This window comes from Bacillus rossius, chromosome 3 (assembly GCF_032445375.1).
Source record: "Bacillus rossius redtenbacheri isolate Brsri chromosome 3, Brsri_v3, whole genome shotgun sequence".
Lineage (NCBI taxonomy): Eukaryota > Metazoa > Arthropoda > Insecta > Phasmatodea > Bacillidae > Bacillus > Bacillus rossius.
In genome coordinates, this window is record NC_086332.1 from 98,567,395 (window position 1) to 98,592,604 (window position 25,210).

Genomic DNA, 25,210 nt, shown 5'->3' on the forward strand with positions numbered 1-25,210 from the left:
TGACCGGTCTCGCCAAGGAGGATTGAGATTGTCGGTCAGCCATATTGCATTGTGTCGTCACGGCGGCCATCTTGGAAGAGCGTAACGGAAATCAGCGTAACGGGAAAAGTAGGACATTGACCTTTGACCCTCAAAACTAGTCAAAATTTGGCAAAAATTGCCCAAAATTCCTCAAAAATCGCCAAAATTTCAATTTTTGTGGAAAAAAATTCCGCCAAAAAATCTCAAAAAAAATTTAAAAAATTGAAAATTCCCGTTTTCGAATGAAAAATTTCCCGTTTCGAGGGAAAAATTCCCGTTTTTAGTCCTTAAAAATCCCAGCGACTAGAAAGTCCTAAAAGAGGCTTAAAACTCCTAAGAGATAGCCGCTTATAAGCCTCTGACTTCATCTAGGATTATGACCGCCATTTTGAAAAATGACGTCACCGTTGCAGTTTCCGTTACGGTCGCCATCTTAAAATTTATTATCCGATTTTAATAAAAAAATTTAAAATGCAATTAATAAAATTTTAATAAAATTTTTTTAAAAAACAAACATTTACGACACGGAGTTCGGAGTCCTCGGTTCGAACCCGGCGAGTGCAAAAAAATAAAAATGACGACCGATCCTTCCCCCCGCGGTGGGTGCTGGCATACTGACTCCCACCACTTTTTTTCAAAGTATATATATCGTCACCTAGTATGATGTCATGTCCGCCATCTTGTCTTCGATGCTGGAAGCCATCATCATTGTATCGTCGGCGAGAGTGCGCTGATGACATGTTAGTTTAATTTTTATCCGCTAGAGTGCAGTCATCATTTATTATTACTGTGACACCCGCCATCTTGAAATTTAGATGCCAACTTGAAAATCCGTAATTATTTAGCTAGAAATTCGGGAAAAGTTCAAAAATTCATTAAATAAATCACTCATTAATTTACATGTTGATTCGGTCCGCTCCTGTCCTCGGTTCGATACCCTATCAATGAAGTAATGTTTTATTTTTAAGTAAAAAATAATAATTTCAATAATCCATGTTCAACATTCGTAAAGAGACTCTAAATCCTCACTACCATCATCCTATCAGATATCAAGACCACCATATTGGAAATGCGTAATTTTAATGCTAGAGATTCGGGAAAAGTTCAAAATTCATTTAATAAATTTCTAATCTATATACTGATTGATTAGATCGACTTAGGTCCTTGGTTCGATCCCTGCCCGATACAAATCAACTTTAATATTAAAAAAGTACCAGAAAAGTGTAAGGTTCGAGAAATAAAACCACCGCAAGTTCTTTTTAAAAAACTTTTATTACATACATACTACACTACTACAAGTACAAAAAAAATACACAGTCAAATTGCTAAAGTTTTGTGGATTCCACAACTCAAAAAGTCTTCTTAATGGACAAAGTAATCATTTACATGACTTTAAATGTCTATCCGATCCGTTCATCACCGCAGCCAGAGACGGACGGAAGTTCATATCACTTATATATATATAGTCTCATCAGCTGGTAGAACACATGAGTCAAAACAATAACCATGTTCATTATACTCTCACTTAACTTTCTCGGAGCAATTTTTTTAATGGTGATGTAAGCTGTCGAGAGTGAAATTAGTTTACCGCACTTATTGCACTGAAATTGTATTCTTTTAACATTATTAGAACAACTGCTTCTTTCATGTCTGCGCGCATTCGTAGGTTTTGTAAAAGATGCGCCACAATATTTGCATTGATGCGCTGTACGCTCTTCATTAATTGAAGTCTGGAATGCAGATGGTGAAACTTCAGCTGATGATGGAACAGCACGTATCGTTGTCTCCTCTGCAGTCGGTATCGGGATCTCCGACTCCATCATCGTTGCTGCCATCGAGGTCCCCGCTGCTGACGGTAAACATTCTATTCCGGTCGACATAACTAAATCTCACGAAACTTACTGGAGAGAGCACGTCCGTACTGCACCGCGACCAGAGGTGAACTGCGGGTCCAGTCGTCTTAACCTCGCTTATATACCCGTGGTCTACTGGTATACTACATGAGTCAAAATAAAGTCTGTATTTAAAATTATTTTTTTCCTATTAGGTATCTAAAAAAATTGTAGAAATAAAAAACACACGAGTTCAAGTTTTACAAATTTATTTATAAAAAGTACACAAATAAATATTAGGTTAAGGAATCAAGCATTTTCACAAGCAAAGTCTTTAATGCCGCACGAACTGACTCGTCGACTCCGGTTCCAACTGGTTTGTTGACTCCGGTTCCAACTGGTTCGCCGGTCACGGGATCAGGAACACAGGTTTCCAGCTGGTCATCTTCTGTGACGTCGACATCTCCGACAAGACATGGTCGGTGACGTCTGTGACCACGTCTACGCCTGGGCTTAGGCTCAGTGCTAGTTGGGACAAATTCACTGCCTGAACTGCGACGACGAGACGCACGCCGTTTGGAAGTCTGCGTAGAAGCATCACAGGTCGCAACATGTTGCAACACGTCCATGTTTGGTGTTGCACGTGCAGACGAGGCGACTACCTCAGCGATGCTAGCAGGAAGGATTGTGTGTGGTCTCATGTGATAGACGGCACAGTTTCCAGGTTCGCAACAATCTACCAGCTGCTGAGTCGGTTCGTAGGACACAGGAAAGTGCGCAAACCGCCAATGCTGAGAGTCTCCATCACAGGTTTCTGTATATGTACGTAGATACCCGGCATCCCATTAGCTTTACTTGACACTGCTGAGGCTAGGTCTTACGCTCACGTACACGTTAGCAGGATGAAACGTAAACATCTTCTTGCAGGTCGAACGTCAACTGAAGGCACGTACGGATGTACACCATTTATATATGCAGGCTCCTACTAACACTGTGTGTGCCATTTGTGCATTAACTGCGAGTTTGTACAAACACAGACACGATCAAACTTGTCACGTGGCTGCACGTCGTATATTGCACTAAGCTTGCGCAGGGAAGGACAGCCGTAGTCGGTCTGTAGGTCTACAATTACAACTGATGCATCACACAACTTGCTCAGCCATTTCTTCTGTTCAGGCCCGGCAACGTAGATTATTTCGTTTTGAACTAGTAAATCTTCAATAGTGTTTTTCACTTGGTGGTACGGAATCTTTCCTTCGTCCCACTCTAGTCCGTGATAATATTTACATAGCCATTCATTCGACCGTTTACTTTTTTCGTCTAGTAGTTTCCACGGATACAGAGGTCGGAAGCTGCGGGTTCGAGTCTTGTCTCCGGAGGTGACGCTAATTTCCTTGAGCACGAATCCATTTTGACTCTGGAAACCTTGCAGGTTGCAGTACATCTTGTCGCTAGTAATGCTCGGTCGTAACTAAATTATTATCGAAAACGAAACAGTATTTATGTCAGAATTTTCACATGTTTGTCTCGACAATTGTACGAAGCAAGCCGATCGTGAAGTATCAGACAAAAAGCATAGGTGTTTGATGGAATATTTCCGCTAGTCGTTATCTCGATCCTACAGTCGATTGTGTTTGAATTTATACGATCATCCTGTTTGGTTGCGTCAAACACCTTTAACGGTGCCTTGTTCTTGAAACTGTTGGGACTCAGTATCGGTGACTGTATCCGCCCGTAGTAAGCTTGCTGAAACTTGGCATACATTTGATATGCTAGAAGAAATCTTCCACTTTCAAAATCCATGTTCATGTCAACGTACGGATTACTTTCGCTGTTTAAAAATATTTTTACATTGCGTATTTGACAGTTATCGAATACGGAGCGACTTACTCCTGCATTGAGCTGTCTTCCAGTCTGAAGCCCGACGATGATGTATCTTGGTTTTTCCGTAGCGAAGCTGGACTTTACTATCCAATTGATACGCTGACTATGAGGCAAGCCAGGATAAGTTTCCAGGCTCCAGGATCGGAATGGCAAATCGAAGTTCTTGCCATTTTCTATGTTCTTCAACATCTTGACTCGTTCAACGGTGCTCACTTGGATGTGGGGCAGCATCCACTCGATAGACTGTAGTGTTAGCGAGACATCTTGAGGGTTTTCTGCAGCGGCGACAATTGCATTAATGTGCGTGTTGGCTAGAAGCAGTACGAGCTCTTGTTTCGAATTAATTATTATATGCTTGTAGTCCTCAGCGAATCCAAGAAGCATGGACAGAGGAACACAAACTTCGAACTTCCCTTCGGCATAAACCGGAAGCTTATATTCATCCTCGAGAGCCCAACCGGCCATCTTTGCAGCAGACAGTTCATTTGGCGTGAGCGAAAGGTAATTTTTCATAGCAGATGTTATGCCTACATCTCTCGTCTGGTCTACCTCGACACCATTGAGTACATATGTAATGCGCTCGATTAGGTGAAGAATACCATTGCAGAATATTGACGTCGTTGTCGGGTGCGTACCATCCGCTTTTGTAAGCGTGCCTCTTATACGTAGAAATGACTGCGAAGGTAAAGTACAAATATCTTGGTGCTGTACTGCAATGCGTACTTCCGATGGTAGTGCGTACGGTCCGAGCAGGAAAGGCTGGTACTCGTGCAATTCCATTTTCGTAATGCTGTCTTCAAAAATGACCGGATCTTCCACGTTGAGGATTTCGTCTTCCATATTTATTCGGCACTTGTCCAATACTGAGAAGATACTTTATGCTGTCAGGTGTTAATGCACCGATGTCTGGTGGAGAACTGTTCTTATTAACGCCAATACGATTTCTTTTATAACTGTTCGGTGTTATGAACTTTATGCCCATCGCTTCAAGTGCAGACGTAATGTAATTTCTTCGTCTTGAAAATTCACCAATCGTTCTCGCTGGTCAACGATTCTGACGACAACTTCGTGTGCGCACTTCACGACGACTGGAACGTAAATGATACTTTGCGGTACTTCTACCAGTTTATATCCGGGCAGAACCATCGGCGAAAACTCGTGTAGCGTGTTGTTTAGTCTTCCGTTGAGATACGTTCCACTTGCCAAATTACAGTTTATTCTTATGAAATTCACAGGCAAAATGTTTACTGCGTGCGTAGATTCGTACGTTCTTCCTGTATTTTACACCTTTGATTCGAATCCGAGCATCGTACCTATGGTCTCAGGTTTCGTAAAGTCGACATTTTCACTACATGTTAGAATACTTTTTTGAGTGTTTGGATTTCCACGCAGTTGAAAGTCTACATCCTGTGGTAACATATCCCTGATGGAATTTGCAATGACGTCAATTTCGAAAGAGCCAATAGGTAACTGCATTTCATTAGCTGTCCCATCGCTTTTTCAGGTAGCAGATCTTGAAGTTTTTCTCGTCGATATTAGGTATGGCATTATACATTTGAAAATCTACGAGTCCGATACACCATTCTCCGTCTAAATCCAGAGGCGGGAAATGAACCGCCCGCAGCTCAGTTGCGTGACCTGTCAATGTAAGTGTTATCGACATGACTAATAAATTATCATCACTGCACAACCTTTAAGTAGCAATTTTTATTTGTCAGCTAGTTTTTGTTTGTTAAAAAGCGAAGACACAAGTGTCCGCAGTTTTTGTTGATTAGGCTTCTGCTCCGTTTCGTAATTGTAAAACAATGTATCGGTTCGGCCAAGGTACCGCCTAAGTTCTGGCGGAGGCCGTAAATTTCCAAAACTATCGTAGTACTCGGCCATGTTTCCAGTCTTTACATAGGCCACCCAGTGCGTGCCTCGACCCGCCTACATGTCTAAATTAATGATGGCGCACTCATGTGTCTTTGGCTTGCTGGGCAAAGTGTCTCGCATAAACACGCCGCGGAAATTTGGTATTTTCAGTTTGCGTGCGTACTTTATTAAATCTACGTTGGTGAGCGGACGTTTCGGCAAAGAACTTAGGATTTTTTCATTCGTTTCTTTCTCATGCCTCGACCTGATTTGTGAGGTTGCAAGTAGAGTCCTGCGCCGTTTTTTTTTACCGATGGCAATGGCTTCCATGCTGGCATTGTGTCGCTGTGCTTCTTTTAACTGCTTGTGTTCATTCTTCGAAGTGTTGACTGCCCGCACTATACCGCTCGTTGCACCGATGAGGCCGCCGAGAAGTTAATGACTCGAAAAGGTAAGAACAAAAAACAAATCGGTGCAGAACTCGTGAACTCGCTGATAAACAATCTACTATTCGAGCTACACATTCCCGGCTACAGATTCTGTGGCCCCGGCACTAAACTAGCGAAAAGGTTAGCTCGCGGTGACGTGGGAATTAATTCTCTCGACGAAAAGTGCAAGCAGCACGATATCGCCTACTCGCTCAGCAAGGATCTGGAATCCAGACACCGGGCCAACGAGATATTGGCACAGGAAGCCGAAGATATAAGTAAATCGTCGAACGCGGGACTAGGAGAAAAAATCGCAGCGTGGGGCGTATTTAAAATCATGAAGGCGAAGACGAAATTAGGACTGGGTGCTCGTCGAGCCAGCTCCATCAAGTCAAAAACTAACTCACGCAAGACCAAACGCAAGACTGGTGCAGGTGTGCAAAAACCCAAGCAAAAATTACAGACTCTCGACAAGAAGATTATAGGAGGATTTCTTCCTTTGCTTTTGCCTGCATTGGGTGCTCTCGGCGGCCTCATCGGTGCAACGAGCGGTATAGTGCGGGCAGTCAACACTTCGAAGAATGAACGCAAGCAGTTAAAAGAAGTACAGCGACACAATGCCAGCATGGAAGCCATTGCCATCGGTAAAAAAAATGGCGCAGGACTCTACTTGCAACCTCACAAATCAGGTCGAGGCATGAGAAAGAAACGAATGAAAAAATTCTAAGTTTTTTGCCGAAACGTCCTTTCACCAACGTAGATTTAATAAAGTACGCACGCAAACTGAAAATACCAAATTTCCGCGGCGTGTTTATGCGAGACACTTTGCCCAGCAAGCCAAAGACACATGAGTGCGCCATCATTAATTTAGACATGTAGGCGGGTCGAGGCACGCACTGGGTGGCCTATGTAAAGACTGGAAACATGGCCGAGTACTACGATAGTTTTGGAAATTTACGGCCTCCGCCAGAACTTAGGCGGTACCTTGGCCGAACCGATACATTGTTTTACAATTACGAAACGGAGCAGAAGCCTAATCAAACCAACTGCGGATACTTGTGTCTTCGCTTTTTAACAAACAAAAATAAGCTGACAAATAAAAATTGCTACTTAAAGGTTGTGCAGTGATGTTAATTTATTAGTCATGTCGATAACACTTACATTGATAGGTCACGCATCTGAGCTGCGGGCGGTTCATTTCCCGCCTCTGGATATAGACGGAGAATGGTGTATCGGACTCGTAGATTTTCAAACGTATAATGCCATACCTAATATCGACGAGGAAAACTGCAAGATCTGCTTCCTAAAAACCGATGGGACCGCTAATGAAATACAGTTACCTGTTGGCTCTTACGAAATTGACGACATTGCAAATTCCATCAGGGATATGTTACCACAGGATGTAGACTTTCAACTGCGTGGAAATCCACACACTCAAACAAGTATTCTAACATGCAGTGAAAATGTCGACTTTACGAAACCTGGGATAATAGGTACGATGCTCGGATTCGATTCAAAGGTGTATGATACAGGAAGAACGTACGAATCTACGCGCGCAGTAAACATTTTGCCTGTGAATTTCATAAGAATAAACTGTAATTTGGCAAGTGGAACGTATCTCAACGGAAGACTAAACAACACGCTACACGAGTTTTCGCCGATGGTTCCGCCCGGATATAAACTGGTAGAAGTACCGCAAAGTATCATTTACGTTCCAGTCGTCGTGAAGTGAGCACACGAAGTTGTCGTCAGAATCGTTGACCAGCGAGAACGATTGGTGAATTTTCAAGACGAAGAAATTACATTACGTCTGCACTTGAAGCGATGAACATAAAGTTCGTAACACCGAACAGTTATAAAAGAAATCGTATTGGCGTTAATAAGAACAGTTCTCCACCAGACATCGGTGCATTAACACCTGACAGCATAAAGTATCTTCTCAGTATTGGACAAGTGCCGAATAAATATGGAAGACAAAATCCTCAACGTGGAAGATCCGGTCATTTTTGAAGACAGCATTACGAAAATGGAATTGCACGAGTACCAGCCTTTCCTGCTCGGACCGTACGCACTACCAACGGAAGTACGCATTGCAGTACAGCACCAAGATATTTGTACTTTACCTTCGCAGTCATTTCTACGTATAAGAGGCACGCTTACAAAAGCGGATGGTACGCACCCGACAACGACGTCAATATTCTGCAATGGTATTCTTCACCTAATCGAGCGCATTACATATGTACTCAATGGTGTCGAGGTAGACCAGACGAGAGATGTAGGCATAACATCTGCTATGAAAAATTACCTTTCGCTCACGCCAAATGAACTGTCTGCTGCAAAGATGGCCGGTTGGGCTCTCGAGGATGAATATAAGCTTCCGGTTTATGCCGAAGGGAAGTTCGAAGTTTGTGTTCCTCTGTCCATGCTTCTTGGATTCGCTGAGGACTACAAGCATATAATAATTAATTCGAAACAAGAGCTCGTACTGCTTCTAGCCAACACGCACATTAATGCAATTGTCGCCGCTGCAGAAAACCCTCAAGATGTCTCGCTAACACTACAGTCTATCGAGTGGATGCTGCCCCACATCCAAGTGAGCACCGTTGAACGAGTCAAGATGTTAAAGAACATAGAAAATGGCAAGAACTTCGATGTGCCATTCCGATCCTGGAGCCTGGAAACTTATCCTGGCTTGCCTCATAGTCAGCGTATCAATTGGATAGTAAAGTCCAGCTTCGCTACGGAAAAACCAAGATACATCATCGTCGGGCTTCAGACCGGAAGACAGCTCAATGCAGGAGTAAGTCGCTCCGTATTCGATAACTGTCAAATACGCAATGTAAAAATATTTTTAAACAGCGAAAGTTATCCGTACGTTGACATGAACATGGATTTTGAAAGTGGAAGATTTCTTCTAGCATATCAAATGTATGCCAAGTTTCAGCAAGCTTACTACGGGCGGATACAGTCACCGATACTGAGTCCCAACAGTTTCAAGAACAAGGCACCGTTAAAGGTGTTTGACGCAACCAAACAGGATGATCGTATAAATTCAAACACAATCGACTGTAGGATCGAGATAACGACTAGCGGAAATATTCCACCAAACACCTATGCTTTTTGTCTGATACTTCACGATCGGCTTGCTTCGTACAATTGTCGAGACAAACATGTGAAAATTCTGACATAAATACTGTTTCGTTTTCGATAGTAATTTAGTTACGACCGAGCATTGCTAGCGACAAGATGTACTGCAACCTGCAAGATTTCCAGAGTCAAAATGGATTCGTGCTCAAGGAAATTAGCGTCACCTCCGGAGACAAGACTCGAACCCGCAGCTTCCAACCTCTGTATCCGTGGAAACTACTAGACGAAAAAAGTAAACGGTCGAATGAATGGCTATGTAAATATTATCACGGACTAGAGTGGGACGAAGGAAAGATTCCGTACCACCAAGTGAAAAACACTATTGAAGATTTACTAGTTCAAAACGAAATAATCTACGTTGCCGGGCCTGAACATAAGAAATGGCTGAGCAAGTTGTGTGATGCATCAGTTGTAATTGTAGACCTACAGACCGACTACGGCTGTCCTTCCCTGCGCAAGCTTAGTGCAATATACGACGTGCAGCCACGTGACAAGTTTGATCGTGTCTGTGTTTGTACAAACTCGCAGTTAATGCACAAATGGCACACACAGTGTTAGTAGGAGCCTGCATATATAAATGGTGTACATCCGTACGTGCCTTCAGTTGACGTTCGACCTGCAAGAAGATGTTTACGTTTCATCCTGCTAACGTGTACGTGAGCGTAAGACCTAGCTTCAGCAGTGTCAAGTAAAGCTAATGGGATGCCGGGTATCTACGTACATATACAGAAACCTGTGATGGAGACGCTCAGTATTGGCGGTTTGCGCACTTTCCTGTGTCCTACGAACCGACTCAGCAGCTGGTAGATTGTTGCGAACATGGAAACTGTGCCGTCTATCACATGAGACCACACACAATCCTTCCTGCTAGCATCGCTGAGGTAGTCGCCTCGTCTGCACGTGCAACACCAAACATGGACGTGTTGCAACATGTTGCGACCTGTGATGCTTCTACGCAGACTTCCAAACGGCGTGCGTCTCGTCGTCGCAGTTCAGGCAGTGAATTTGTCCCAACTAGCACTGAGCCTAAGCCCAGGCGTAGACGTGGTCACAGACGTCACCGACCATGTCTTGTCGGAGATGTCGACGTCACAGAAGATGACCAGCTGGAAACCTGTGTTCCTGATCCCGTGACCGGTGAATCAGTTGGAACCGGAGTCAACAAACCAGTTGGAACCGGAGTCGACGTGTCATTTCGTGCGGCATTAAAGACTTTGCTTGTGAAAACGCTTGATTCCTTAACCTAATATTTATTTGTGTACTTTTTATAAATAAATGTGTAAAACTTGAACTCGTGTGTTTTTTATTTCTACAATTTTTTTTTTAGATACCTAATAGGAAAAAATAATTTTAAATACAGACTTTATTTTGACTCATGTAGTATACCAGTATACTACGGGTATATAAGCGAGGTTCAGACGACTGGACCCGCAGTTCACCTCTGGTCGTGGTGCAGTACGGACGTGCTCTCTCCAGTAAGTTTCGTGAGATTTAGTTATGTCGACCGGAATAGAATGTTTACCGTCAGCAGCGGGGACCTCGATGGCAGCAACGATGATGGAGTCGGAGATCCCGATACCGACTGCAGAGGAGACAACGATACATGCTTTTCATTCATCAGCTGAAGTTTCACCATCTGCATTCCAGACTTCAATTAATGAAGAGCGTACAGCGCATCAATGCAAATATTGTGGCGCATCTTTTACAAAACCTACGAATGCGCGCAGACATGATAGAAGCAGTTGTTCTAATAATGTTAAAAGAATACAATTTCAGTGCAATAAGTGCGGTAAACTAATTTCATGTCTCGACAGCTTACATCACCATTATAAAAATTGCTCCGAGAAAGTTAAGTGAGAGTATAATGAACATGGTTATTGTTTTGACTCAAGTGTTGTACCAGCTGATGAGACTATATATATATAAGTGATATGAACTTCCGTCCGTCTCTGGCTGCGGTGATGAACGGATCGGATAGACATTTAGAGTCATGTAAATGACTTACTTCGTCCATTAAGTAGACTGTTTGAATTGTGGAATCCACAAAACTTTAGTAATTTGACTGTGTATTTTTTTTGTGCTTGTAGTAGTGTAGTAGGGCCTATGTATGTAATAAAAGTTTTTTAAAAAGAATTTGCGGTGGTTTTATTTCTCGAACCTTACACTTTTCTGGTACTTTTTTAATATTAAAGTTGATTTGTATCGGGCAGGGATCGAACCAACGACCTAAGTCGATCTAATCAATCAGTATATAGATTACAAATTTATTAAATGAATTTTGAACTTTTCCCGAATCTCTAGCATTAAAATTACGCATTTCCAATATGGTGGTCTTGATGTCTGATAGGATGATGGTAGTAGAGGATTTAGAGTCTCTTTACGAATGTTGAACATGGTTTATTGAAATTATTATTTTTTTTACATAAAATTAAAACATTATTGCATCGATCGGGTATTGAACCGAGGACAGGAGCGGATCGAATCAATATGTAAATTAATGAGTGATTTATTTAATGAATTTTGGAACTTTTCCCGAATTTCTAGCTAAATAATTACGGATTTTCAAGATGGTGTCTAAATTTCAAGATGGCGGGTGTCACAGCAATAATAAATGATTACTGCACCCTAGCGGATAAGAATTAAACTAACATGTCATCAGTGCACTCTCGCCGACGATACAATAATGATGGCTTCCAGCATCGAAGACAAGATGGCGGACATGACATCATACTAGGTGACGATATATATACTTTGAAAAAAAGTGGTGGGAGTCAGTATGCCAGCACCCACCGCGGGGGGAAGGATCGGTCGTCAGTTTTATTTTTTTGCACTCGCCGGGTTCGAACCGAGGACTCCGAAGTCCGTGTCGTAAATGTTTGTTTTTTAAAAATTTTTTATTAAAATTTTATTAATTGAATTTTAAATTTTTTTTATTAAAATCGGATAATAAATTTAAAGATGGCGACCGTAACGGAAACTGCAACGGTGACGTCATCTTTCAAAATGGCGTTCATAATCCTAGATGACGTCAGAGGCTTATAAGCGGCTATCTCTAAGGAGTTTTAAGCCTCTTTTAGGACTTTCTAGTCGCTGGGATTTTTAAGGGTAACGGGAATTTTCAATTTATCAAAATTCTTGAGATTTTTTGGCGGAATTTGTTTCCACAATAATTGAAATTTTGGCGATTTTTGAGGAATTTTGGGCAATTTTTGCCCAATTTTGACTAGTTTTGAGGGTCAAATGTCAATGTCCTACTTGTCCCGTTACGCTTATCCAAGATGGCCGCCGTGACGACACAATCCAATATGGCTGACCGACAATCTCAATCCACAGGCTGAAGCCTGTTTTTTTATTTTTTTTTTCTAACCTAACTAATTACTAAGTGTATTTGGGAGGGGTCTGGGTAGGGAAGACTCTAAGTGCGTCTCAGGCCGAAGCCTATACGCTCTAAGCATGCAGGTTATGAACCATGCAGGAGAGGAAGCATGCATCATGTGCTAGGAGGGGATTGGCCAGCCATGGCAACGTTTTAGCCATGACTAACTCCCCTCACTGACTATTCTAAGTTAAAACTAGATTGGTTGGGCTCAGGTAAAACCTGCATAGACACAGGGAAAACCCTGGGCACTGACATGCGGGATGCAAAATTTCATGCATTAATTACAAGCAGGTTGGTTACAGGAAACAGAAGGATGGTTCTGGAAGAAGAGTTGGACAGAGTAGAAAGGCTACTATGCAAATGGGCGGGAGCTTGGACATTTTGTCCGCATTTGGTTTGGTTGGTACTGGTCTTTAGGGGCAACAACATGTTGTCGTTCCCACCAAGCTGCCAGTCAGCTCGCGTACCTAAACTAAAGGAAGGATGTATTGTAATTGTAGTGTACGCACGATGTTGTTAATTGCATTAATTATCGCGAGTATTGGCACTGGGTCATGCTCCGGAACAGATACAGCCCATATCGCCAGTCACCAGCAAGGGAAACTATCTGATCCGTCATTGCAAGACCCTAGCCGCAACATCTACGCTAGAAGCTACGAATAATTAATTTAAATTGTGTTACCCGCAAGTCGATGAGTCGGGACACACTCTGGAGAGGACAGAGCTTCAGGTCGCCTGTTGATTAATACTTAATGCTATAACTTAATAATAATATTCTGAAAATAGTAATATTCTTAAAATTAAATTGGACGAGCTGCCAGAAATACGAGTGTCTGTGTGCGTGCTACAGCATAGGCAGAATTTTCTCGCCAGTCCGCAACCGCAGTGTTGAGGTCTGGCCTCGGCCGCGCGCGCGCTGCGCTGTGATTGGCCGGAGCCTCCAGCCAATCGCAGGCCACTACGGCGGCCGGTGCGCCAGGAGTGATTTTGGTCGTTTATACTTCTGATCTACATCCGGATCATAGTTTCCTAGAGAAGTAATATGTGGATTCAGACTATTTACGCATTTATCGTAAAAAGTCTGAGTTGTGCGAATGTAAAAGTCTTGCAAAGTTTCCGATCTGGTTTCACGATGCAATGCTTCGACAGGGCAGTACACTGGGGCGTCTGTGGCGATTCGAATGCATCTATTCTGAATTCGCTGTAATTTTATTAAGTGTGTCTTTGCTGCAGTGGCCAATACAGGGGCTGCATACGTGATTATTGGTCCTATGAGGGATTTGTAGAGCAGTAGGCCGGTTTTGACTCTGCTGCCACATCGTCTACTCATAACTGGATACAAGGAGCACAGTCTAGTCTGAGCCTGTGCTCGCTTAGTGTCGATGTGATGGCGCCATGTTAATTTCCTGTCCATGTGTACACCTAAGTATTTAACCACATCTTTATGCGGGATGTGTTCGTTGAACAGACTCAGTTGCGGCCTGCGGTCTATTGGCGGGAGGTGTTTACGAGTGAACACAATAGCTTCTGACTTCGTTGTGTTCACTTTAATGCGCCACGTTGTGCACCACTGTTCTATTTCAGTGAGCGCAACTTGTAGCCTAGTCGTGGCCAGCTGTAGGTTATGTGATCTGCTATATAGGACAGTATCGTCCGCATAGCAGCCTAACTTGACGAGTCTATGTGCGGGGCGTGGCATGTCACGCACATATACATTGAATAGAACAGGGCCTAGGATGCTGCCCTGTGGCACTCCTGCTCTGATCTGTTTTAGGTCTGATGTGGCTCCTTCAGTTGATACTCTGAAGGTTCTGCCTGCTAGGTATGACGTGATTAGCTTGACATAGCAGTCAGGGAAATCAGCTTGGTATAATTTATAGAGAAGCCCTGCATGAAACACTCTGTCAAAGGCTTTCTCTACGTCTAGGAACGTCGCGACAACATAGTCTTGCACGTTAAATGCACTAGTAATCTCTTCAGTGAGACGCACTAGCTGGTGAACGGTCGAATGAGCACCGCGAAAGCCGAATTGCTCATTTGGCAGCAAGTTATTTTCGTGTATGTGGCAATTTAGTCGATGCAATATTATGCTTTCGGCTATTTTTGACACAGTACTAAGCAGGCTTATTGGTCTGTAATTTTGGGGCAGTTTTTTATCTTTGCCTGGTTTGTGGAAGACTATTACATTAGCTTCCTTCCACTGGGAGGGGAAAATACTGAGCCTGAGCATTGCATTAATGCATTCAGCTAAATATTCCAGGGCTTCATCTGGAAGCTGTTTGAGTACGATGGCTTGTATGCCGTCATTCCCAGGTGCTTTTCGCGGCTTCATTTTCCTAATAGCTCGCTTGATTTCCTGTGCCTGAGTTAATAGAGGCTCAGAAATAGTGGGCTGGCGCAATTTTTCGCGCAATTCGCGGTAAATTTGCTCTGTGTATTTCCTATCGCAAGGCACTATGTTTGGCTGAAAGGCTGTTTCCAGTGTATTTGCGAACGCTTGTGCTTTGTCAAGGGGTTTGAAGACTAGGCCATTATTGGTTTGAAGGGGCGGAATTTTTTCAGATTTATTTAAAAATCGCTTCGTCATAGTCCAGGCACTCCCGTCCTGAATATTTAAACGAGCGATTTTTGCTTCCCACTGGCTACTTCGCCACAGTGAAATTTCGTCTGAAATAATTATTTGTAATTCATTGATTCTTTGTTTTGTTTGGATAGTGCGTCGTCGTGTGTATTCACGACGCAGTCTTTTTTTGCGCGATATAAAGTCGCGTATGTATACTGGCAGCTCGTCGTGTACTAACTTAACCTTCTTTTCTGGGATGCACTGGCTTATACCATCCTGGATTTCCGCAGTAAATTTAGTTATTGCGGTGTCTAAACTTTCACTATTATTTATGTCCGCGATGTCTGACAAATTTTGCGCGACTTGAGTTTTAAATCCTTCCCAGTCGGCGTGTTTGTAGTCCCGTATTTTACGAGGCGTGTTGGTTTCCGTGTTTGCACTGTCGAAATGTAAGTGAACAGGGAAATGGTCGGACGACATGTCGTGTACGACCTCGAGTTCGAACCCCGAGGTGACACGCTTATTAAGCACGATGTCTAGTATGTCTGGCAGCTGGTTCGGTCTGCCTGAATCAAATGTGGGCTCAGTAGGAGCATGACCATGATAGTTTTTATCAAGCTGATGCGCATAGAGAAGCCCGCCATTTGCCGTCACACGCCTGCAATTCCACTCCAGGTGTTTCGCATTAATGTCACCTACAGCGAGGAAGTTCGGAGCGGCCCCATACAGGGCATCCAGATCCGCCACACTGAGGGACCTACCTGGTGGAGCATACATTGAAATGAGTTTAATGTTTTGTTGGTTAATGTTTAAGCTTATTCCAACAGCTTCTAAATTTTGAAAAATGGGTAGCTGGCATACAGTATGTTTGATGCTACGGTGAACTACTAGAGCTACTCCGCCCCATCTATTGTGCTCTCTATCGCGCCTATAAACTATATAGTTAGTATTGTCAGTCGGTCGGTCGGCTGCAAGTGTGTTTCATTAATCGCAGCTATTTTAATTTTATATTTTTCCAGGTGGTGGATAAATTCCGGTAATTTATGTTTGATTCCACGCGCATTCCAGAAGAGGAGGGAGTGTAAGCTTAACCTATCGGCCGGGGTTGTTACGCAACTCGGGGCCTGTCTAGTGGCTGCCATTGAGCTTGGCAGCCAGTGACTGGACGAAGCCCATCATCGCATGGACTTTTTCTGTTAGGGAAACAGATGGGTCGCACCATATAACCATAAGCTGGCACATGGGGACAATTGTGGCCGCCAGATTTTCATCCGTGTTGAAAGTGCGCGACTGCTCGAGCACTTTCTGGAAGTCAGCCAGGCCCGGTTTCGAGGCTGGCTGCTGTTGGGGCGCGGGCGGTGCAGTTGGCAGCACTGGAGCTGCGTCTACCGCCATGCTGGCCTCAGGAGCGGGGGCTACCTGCGGCCGGGAGAGCGCGGTCGTGCGCCTCGCCGGGGCTGGCGCAGCCTTGGCTGCCACGAGCTTCTCCTGGGCAGGCTGTCGCGGCCTGTCCGGCCCAGGCTGCTGGGACCTGTCCTGTGTGGGTCGCGGGGGCTTGCCTTGGCCATTTTTGTGACCCGTCGGGTGCTTCTTGTACCCCTTCCGCTGCCAGGGGTTGTTCGCAAGCACTGGGTAGTCCAGCTCATTGTAGCTGGGCTCGCAGTGCTGCTCCAGAGGCGCAAATCGGTTGCCACCTGCCTGCTGCAGGTAGTCGCCGAAGCTCTGGGGAGGAGGGTACCTCGGTGTACCCCAGGGGTTTTGCCTCGGGGGGCCGAAGTAGCCCGGAGGGGGCCGTGGCATCAATTGCGGCTGGGGCTGCATTGCAGCTCGCCTGTTATCGCGCAAGTCGCGGCGAGACTGTTGCTCGCGCTGCTTGCGCACCTGGGGCGGAAGGTGCTGCGGGTCTCTTTTTTGTAGACCTGGCAGCCCTTGTAATTTGCGCAGTGTGCCTCTTTGCAGTGAGCGCACTTCTTGTACTCCTGGTTGTCCCCATTGGGGCAGTCGGGAGCGCGGTGTGGCCCGCTGCACCACCGGCACACAGGGGCCACGTGGCAGGCCTTGCCAACGTGGTTGTAGCGTTGGCAGACGCTACATTGGGAGGGGCCTGAGGGGCGACGGTAGTCGTCGACACGCACGAGCATGCCGGCGAACTCCTTGAGGCCGTAGATGCGCTCAGAGTCGCAGCTCTGAGGCACCTCGATGACAAGTGCATCGCACTTTTCGCGGCGCTGCCGGTTCTCCAGGAACCAATGGTTCTGGACCGGCAGATTCAGAACGCTGAATTCCTCCTGGAGGAACTCGGGGTGTGGCGGTGCACTCCGCGCAATACAAATTTCTTCGGCACTTCGTCCCGCTGAAGAAGGACGGAGTGCTGGGCGCCGATAGCCTGCAGTGCTTTGACTGCCCTGTGGTAATCGGGGACGGAGGCCACATTGACCTGGATATCATCTCGGCTAATATTATAAAGCTGAAGAGTTTGTTTGTTTGTTTGTTTGAACGCGCTAATCTCAGGAACCACTAGTCCGATTTGTAATTTTTTTTCAGTGTTAGATAGTACATTTATCGAGGAAGGCTATAGGCTATATTATATTATCAATAACATTAGGGATCCTTACTAAAAGTCCAATCTAGAATCAAATGCGTTGGAGGGGGTTAGGTACAACATGCAGTACACGTACGAACAGTGTGTTGACAATGCCGCAGGCGCTAGAAGTTTATTAAGCGAAATAGCACTCACTGACTCACTCATCACTAGATCTCTAAAACTATACACCCGATAGACTTGTAATTTAGCATAGTTACTCATTTTGTGATGTAGACGCTCACTAAGAACGGATTCTGCGGAAATCCGATCCCAAGGGGAGTTTCGGGGGCGTAATATATCAAAATTTCCAGTTTTTGGTAGGAAATCACCATGGCAACGGCTGTTGCTTTGTTGAGGCTTCATACGTCTCTATGGCAACGACTATTTCATTGTTAGTGCAGTCCTCATCACCGTTGAAATTTTGCGGGTACTTTAAATATCAAAAATTGCCCTTTTTTCAAGTATATATATTTTACAGACTTGAAACTTCACAGTAATGTTCCTTATGTTACGCAGGATGACATTTTCCGAAAATTAGATCCCTTGGGTGGTTAAAACCAGGCAACAGTGGGTACTTTGTCTGCATGAGAACAGGATTTTGCATTGTTCATGCCTTCTGCGTCTCTATGGCAACAGGCATCGCGTCAGTGGCGTACCTGCAAGGAGGGGCATGTATAATGAGCGGCGCAAGAGTGATCTGCATGTAGACTGCCGTAGCGAAGTACGGGTACATCAGTTGTACGTTGCGTGCACGAGTCGGGAAACCATCGGTGCTATTCATTTTCTCTCCGGTACTTTATACAGCATTGTAATAAATTTTCACTAATTTTTTTTTATTTACCATTACTGTAAATGGGAGATGTGGCTTAATTTTTTTCCATTAGTATTGCCGGGCGAAGCCGGGTCGGGCAGCTAGTAACTAATACGACCAGTGTAAGTGGTGAATTCGGCAATGCGTGGCCACATGCAAACAGCTTCTTGTGTGGTCTGATCGTCTTTCATATCCGCACTGTTGGGCACGATGCTCGTGTGCTTTTATTACGGGTCACATCATTTGAGCCCCGTTCTTGTTGTCCGGTGGCGGGAAATTTCGTTACGGACTCCAACTTCAGTCGCTGACGTTACTTTCAGGGTGAGGCTCGTGCCGCTAACAGACATTGTGCGTTGGAAGATGCTTCGGCTCTCGCATGTGAATGGTCAGTCCCGTGAATAGCACCATGTACAGAGTTGCTGAGTGTAGTCAAACAAACATATTATAAACTGAGTTTACCGTCATTTTTTCCGGTCCCCTGTCCACAAGCCACGTGGACCACACCCAACCTTGAGAGACAGTGCATTAGCTAGCCGTCGCACGGGACTTGAACCCACGACTCTTCAACTTCACCGGGGGAACAGGTGAGGAATGTCAACCTTTAAGGGGTATTTTGAGCAGTAAGGTCCGCCCAACTTCCAGCAGTGTAGTGGGTCTGCCGCCCCTCTCAAGCAGGGAGAGGGGTTACAAACTTTTAAAGTTTGATATATGAAAACAAAAATTGATCGAGACACAGAAATGTAATTTTTAATGAATAGTAATACAAAACATATTTAAATAAAAATCAGAGTATTTTTTAAAATCATCGATAAATGCTTAGTATATATAATCGTTAAGAAATAAAACTTTACAGGATAAATTGACTCAAACACTTGGGCATTCTAATCAGTTGGCAACACACAAATGGGGAAAACAATATTATTACAAACATGCAGGATGTTGTGAATCGGTCGTCTAGTTGACGGAGGGATGGATGAACGAATGGCGGATGGAAGGATGATGGACGGAAGCCACAGATAATTAAGTTCCCACTTTAAGCTTAGAGGCATACCGCTGGACGTCGCTCCCAGTTAAAAAGCTTCGGGCCGGAGCGTGTACACTGTTAGAAATGTGAAAACATTTTTCGGATCTTTCAGCGAAGAGTTTACTTCAATTAAATGAAAGGTTCACCGTGGTTTAAGATAACAGGATTTTCGTAGAAACTACGCCGTTTTCCAACTCCCGAGTAATGTGATCTGTTTAAACAGGATGTAAGAAAGAAGAGAGTTTTGTTTGTTTTGAATGCTTGGTTGATATCCCAAGAATATTCTTGTGGATTCATGTTCAAAGTAAGTGATCTCAGTAACCATTAATTTATGAAGCTAGCCGTTGATTTACGAAGATACTTGGATGGTTAGTATCCAGCGTTCTTCGTGAATTAGGATGGAACTTGTTCACACTGTAGAGGCACCTGCGGCTGGTAGACGACGCTGCGGTCTGCCTCACTCATCTCCATGGTGAGGTTCCTCAGGTGTCGCTGGATGGGGTCTATGATGACCCACAGTGTGACTATGAGGCCGTCGATCAGCAGCAAGACGCAGATCAGAGATATCAGCTGGGTGTCCTGCAACAGCTGTCAACAGGAATATACGTGAGAACCATGACTGGTTCACGCGCATAGAGAACCACGGGCGTTCATAACTGCCCAGCACTCAATCTAGGAGACCAAAACATTTTACGGATTGTTTGGTCGAAAGTGAAACTGAAAATATAAAAAAATTTCGAATTGCTTTGTTGATTGATTATTTCAAGACATATCTGGTGATATAACACAGGGCTAAAATAATTGTTGAAGAGTTACGATATGATTTTACCTTAAATACACTTCAAAATTATAATTAGCAATCTTAATAATTGAATCGAGTAGGCCTACAACACACTTAAAAAAAGAGCGTTTTTAATGACATCAACCAACATTTAAGATAAGTAAACTATACGAAAGATGGATATTTTAGTTTGAATCTAGATGAATCCTAAAAACTTCGGGGCTATTATAATAATAGTAATAATCAACCGAGCGAAGCGAGGTCTTCATATGAATTTGAGCCAGTTGAATTTTGTATTTATGTAATTATGTGACTTCATCTGATTATAAGCTTTAACCGTTGTGATGATTGGATATTAAAAAAAATTGGTAAATAGGGATGGAGGCCAATATAATTTTCAATTTCATATAAGAACTAAATCGATCGATGAGTTGTTGATTTTTTGGGGTCAAAACATTGCTATGTTTTAGTTAAATAAGCTATGGTAAGCTAAAATTGCAAATGTATTTAAATGCAGATTAAAAAGTCATTTCTAAATGAAATTAACGTAATTGTCATATTTTGGCTGTGTGGGTATGGTATTTATTTTTTCCGACACACCAGAGTAAATTCTAGAGGGAATGTGAAAGGGAAGGATGGATGATTAGGTGATGGGAAAGTCAGGATCGTATTGGGCACGATTCAGTATATTCGTACTTATCGATAAGGTATTGACTTTCTCCATAAAGTCGTAAGGTGTACTCAAATATTAATCTATGTTTTTAGGTTCATGGATATGCACTTTACAGGTCTGGTCACTGGGTGCTCTTACTCTCTCTAACTTTGAAACTGAGACACCCCCCCCCCCCCCCCCACGCATTCGCGACCTAGTGGAGCACATCTGCACCATCCATATACTAGTATTCATTAATTAGAAGTCATTAGTAGTGTAGAATAGTTCCTCCTGGCATAGGGTTGCAAGGTGTGGTGCTTGGTGTTCACCACCATCTGACGTCACGGCGGCCATTTTGGACTAATGACTCAAAATTCCCAAATATTTCCCGTTTCCGAGGGAAAAATTCCTGATTTGAGGGAAAATTTCCGGTTTTAGTCCTTAAAAATGCCATCGGTTATGAAATTCCTAAAAACGGCTTAAATCTAAGCCACACCTTGACAATTAGGATGTTATGGCCACTATATTGAATTATGACTTCACTGTTGCAATTTCCTTTACGTCCGCCATCTTGAAAATCCGTAATTTTTATGCTATAAAAGCAGGGAAAAATTTTAATTCATAAAAATTTAATTAATACAAATATTTAAAAACACTGCTGCACGTTTCATTACGTCCGCCGTCTTGGAAATGTATGACATAATCGTGGCACGTTTCGTCACAGACACCATCTTGGAATCTAGATCTTTGCACTTTTCGTTACGCCCGCCATCTTGAAAATCTTTATTTATTATCCGATTTTCATTTAAAAATTCTAAAATTTATAAAAAATTTAAGTAACCAAATTTAATTTCAAATACTTAAAAAAAACACACGTACATTATTGAGTCCCCGATTCAAACCCAGTAAGGGCAAAAAAAATAAAAAAATTGTCAGATACTTCCTCCACGGAAGCCACCGTTAGACTGACCTCCCACCACTTACGCCAAAGTATATATATCGCTAGCTAGCATGACGTCATGTCCGCCATCTTGAAAATCTATAATAATTGTCTGATTTTATAAAAAATTCTAATATTTATAAAAATAATATTAATCAAAATTTATTGAAAAATATTTCAAAAACCCTTTACACATTTCGTTATGGTCGCCATCTTGGATTATAAAAACATTGCACATTTCGTTACGTCCGCCATCTTGGACGTGTATGACATAATCGTGGCGCGTTTCGTTACAGACATCATCTTGGATTCTAGATTGTTTGAATTTTTCTTTATGCTCCACCATCTTGATAATATATAATTTTTATGCTAGAAAATCGAAAAAAAAATTTTTTTAAATTATAAACAAATTAAATTAATCAAAATTTAATAAAATTTTAATAAAACACGCACTTACATCCTCGGTTCGAACCCAGTGAGGTCAAAAATTTAAAAAAAAAATTACAACAGAAACTACCTCTACGGAAGCCGCATGCAGACTGACCTCCCACCATTAATGCCAGAGTATATATACATCTCCAGCTAGAATAAGGCCATGTCCGCTATCTTGTTTTCGCCTGCAGGAGTCCATCATCTGGTTTTCGTCTGCTAGAGTGCGCTACCATCATTATCGTTTGATTTTTGTTTACTAGAGTGCAGTATTCATTTATTATTACTGAGGTGCCCATCATAATTAAATTTATCATGAAAGTTACAGGTTCGAGAAATAAAGCAACACAAATTCAAATAAAAAATTTACTACATAAATTCTACAATTACAAACAAGTAAATTACTAGAATTTCTCGATTACTACAGTCTTCTTGGAATGCAAAGCGAGTTCTTGGCATGCCTTGTCACGTGTTTTTGAGTCAGTTACACATAACAGTTTATTAACCCAAGGTGCGCGTATTTCACGAAATCACTGACGATTTATTCGAACAGGACATCACAGAGCGAGAAAATTCCGAGTACATATCGCCAGCCTTCCATGTCAAAGAGATAACCCCAGGAATAGGTACCATTTAGTCTTAGATGACAGAATTCTTAACTAGTGCATCAAATTCGATACTTCCCCCTACCTAAAATTGAAACTGTCTTGCAGTGTCTGGGGGGCAAGCGCAATAACTTACAGTGTTAGATTTAAATACAACATTTTATCAGTGCCTGCTGGATGAGGGGAGTAAAAAATACATTTGTTTCATCCCCCCTTGGGGCCACCATAAATGGAAAAGCGTTCCCTTTAGGGTGAATTTTGGTTCTCAGTGTCTCTCAAGTATTTTACCTCAGGTTTTGGAGGAACAGCAATTTAAGAATGTAAACAATTTTCTTGATAAAATCTGTGTTTTCTCAGAATCTTCTGAGAAGCCCATTAAACGTTTTTCTTGATAAAATCTGTGTTTTCTCAGAATCTTCTGAGAAGCCCATTAAACATTTGGAACTGGTGTTGCAGAATTTTGGGGAGGGGGGGGGGAATTAACTGTGAATCCTGAAAACGTCTGCGGGGCAAGGATAATAATAAAATTTTTAGGCCTCATCATGGGAAAAGGAGAAATAATAATGGACCAAGAAAAAATTAATGCCATAGTTCATTACCCATGATCATGTAATGTTAATGGCATTATGCGATTCCTCATCATGATGGGCTATTTTAGCTGTTTCATTCAGGGCTATGCTAAGTTATGTCATACTCTCAATCAACTGAGTGAAAAAGGGGTTAAATTTTAATGTTGCATTCTGGAGTAGGAAGCTTACTAACAGCTTAAGAAAGCTATCTTAAGTCCACCTGTGTCAGCACTACCAAAATTCCCACGCCACTTGTGTTGCAGGTCAACGCTTCTAGCATAGCTTTGAGTGCCATCCTTTTGCAGGATTTTGGGGAGGGTTCGCAGTCGATTACGTATGTGAGTAGGAGTTTGAATCGGCACAAGGGAGTTTACAGTCCAATGAAAAGGAACTATAAGCCTGCATGTATGGCCTTACATTTTGAGACCTTTTTGGAACATGCTGAATTTTACCTGTACATGGACAACCAGGCACTTATCTGGTTGTTCTTCCATCCCCGTCAATAAGGTAAAATCGGGAGCTGGGTGATGAGGCTGACAAGGTTTCAATTCAAGATTATACATGTCAAGGGAAAAGAGAATAAGGTAGCAGATGCTCTTTCTAGAATGTTAAAAAGTAAATGAAAAAGGCTTCGGAGCTGAAGAGGAGGCGACTGTCGGGCACTGTAGCTTTTTGGGTGTAAATCCGAAATTATTTTTATGTGTGAGAGAGGTTTCGAGTCAAATTAAAGAATGGCAGGCGATCATCCACAATTTTATAGTGGCAAAAATGTCTTGATTGGACATGCTAAATGTGGGTTTTAATATGTCCCGATATGATTCCCCCAATTTTATGCCAGCAGAGTTGTATCTGAGATTCCACGTGCCTTATCCGTTATTGAATATGTGGGGATTTAACGATGAATTGTGGAGACAACTAGCCCCATCCCTTAGACAGAAAATGGGAGAATGTCATACAAAATTTGCAAAGTACGAAAGGAAAATCATGAAGCAATACAATAAAAGAAAGAGTAGAGAAACTTTTTTCAGAGGGGGCTCTTGCTCTTTGCAAGAGTTTTCCGGCTAGCAATAAGGCACAAATGTCCAAATTGTAAACTTTCCATAAGAATCATTTAAGATTTTTAAACACTTGGGAGGAGTCACTATCATTTTGCAAAAGGTGGAGAAAGAGGCTGAAATGCATAAAACTCATGTCAGACACCTTCAGGCCTTCACGGCTCAGCAGTCATCTTAAGTTTTACCTCTCTCTGTAACATGTAATTTTAGTGTCTAAGCTTTTATTTGTCAGGTGAAACTCTTGAGTATTGGTTTGGTTGCCTGGTGTGACTTTAAAAGGATTTGTGGCAGCAGTCCAAAGTATCGATTGATAATCTGTTTCTGTGCTTAATTTTTTTTCTTTTTTTTCCTTCGCGTCCTTGTTTATCGCTGTGTGCTTTTTTTACTTGATTTATTTCTAAGTTTACTTGAGAGCGCCTACTATACTTTGTACAATGCTCATTTTCTTACCTAGCTTTCGATGGGTTAATCCCATTTTTTGGAAGGGAGGATATTTAAATCAGTAGTATATAAATGGGGCTCCGAGCGCAGGCTTCAGGCTGTGGAGCCGGGAGCCGGTCCACCATCTTGGATTTTGACGTCACGTCGGCCATCTTAGATGGTCGTCTCCTTGACCTTTGACCTTGACCTTGAAGTTTGACCCTCAAAACGT

The 25,210-nt window shown here is 42.8% G+C and overlaps 1 protein-coding gene across 1 annotated transcript in view; it reads right to left on the reverse strand.

Annotated features, from left to right (window-relative positions):
* LOC134531347 (uncharacterized) overlaps positions 1–25,210 on the reverse strand; it is a 353,666-nt gene that overhangs the window by 149,875 nt on the left and 178,581 nt on the right. The window contains exon 12 of the mRNA XM_063367045.1: positions 19,954–20,115. Coding sequence (XP_063223115.1) covers positions 19,954–20,115 — 162 coding nt within the window. The remainder of the gene's footprint in view (positions 1–19,953; positions 20,116–25,210) is intronic.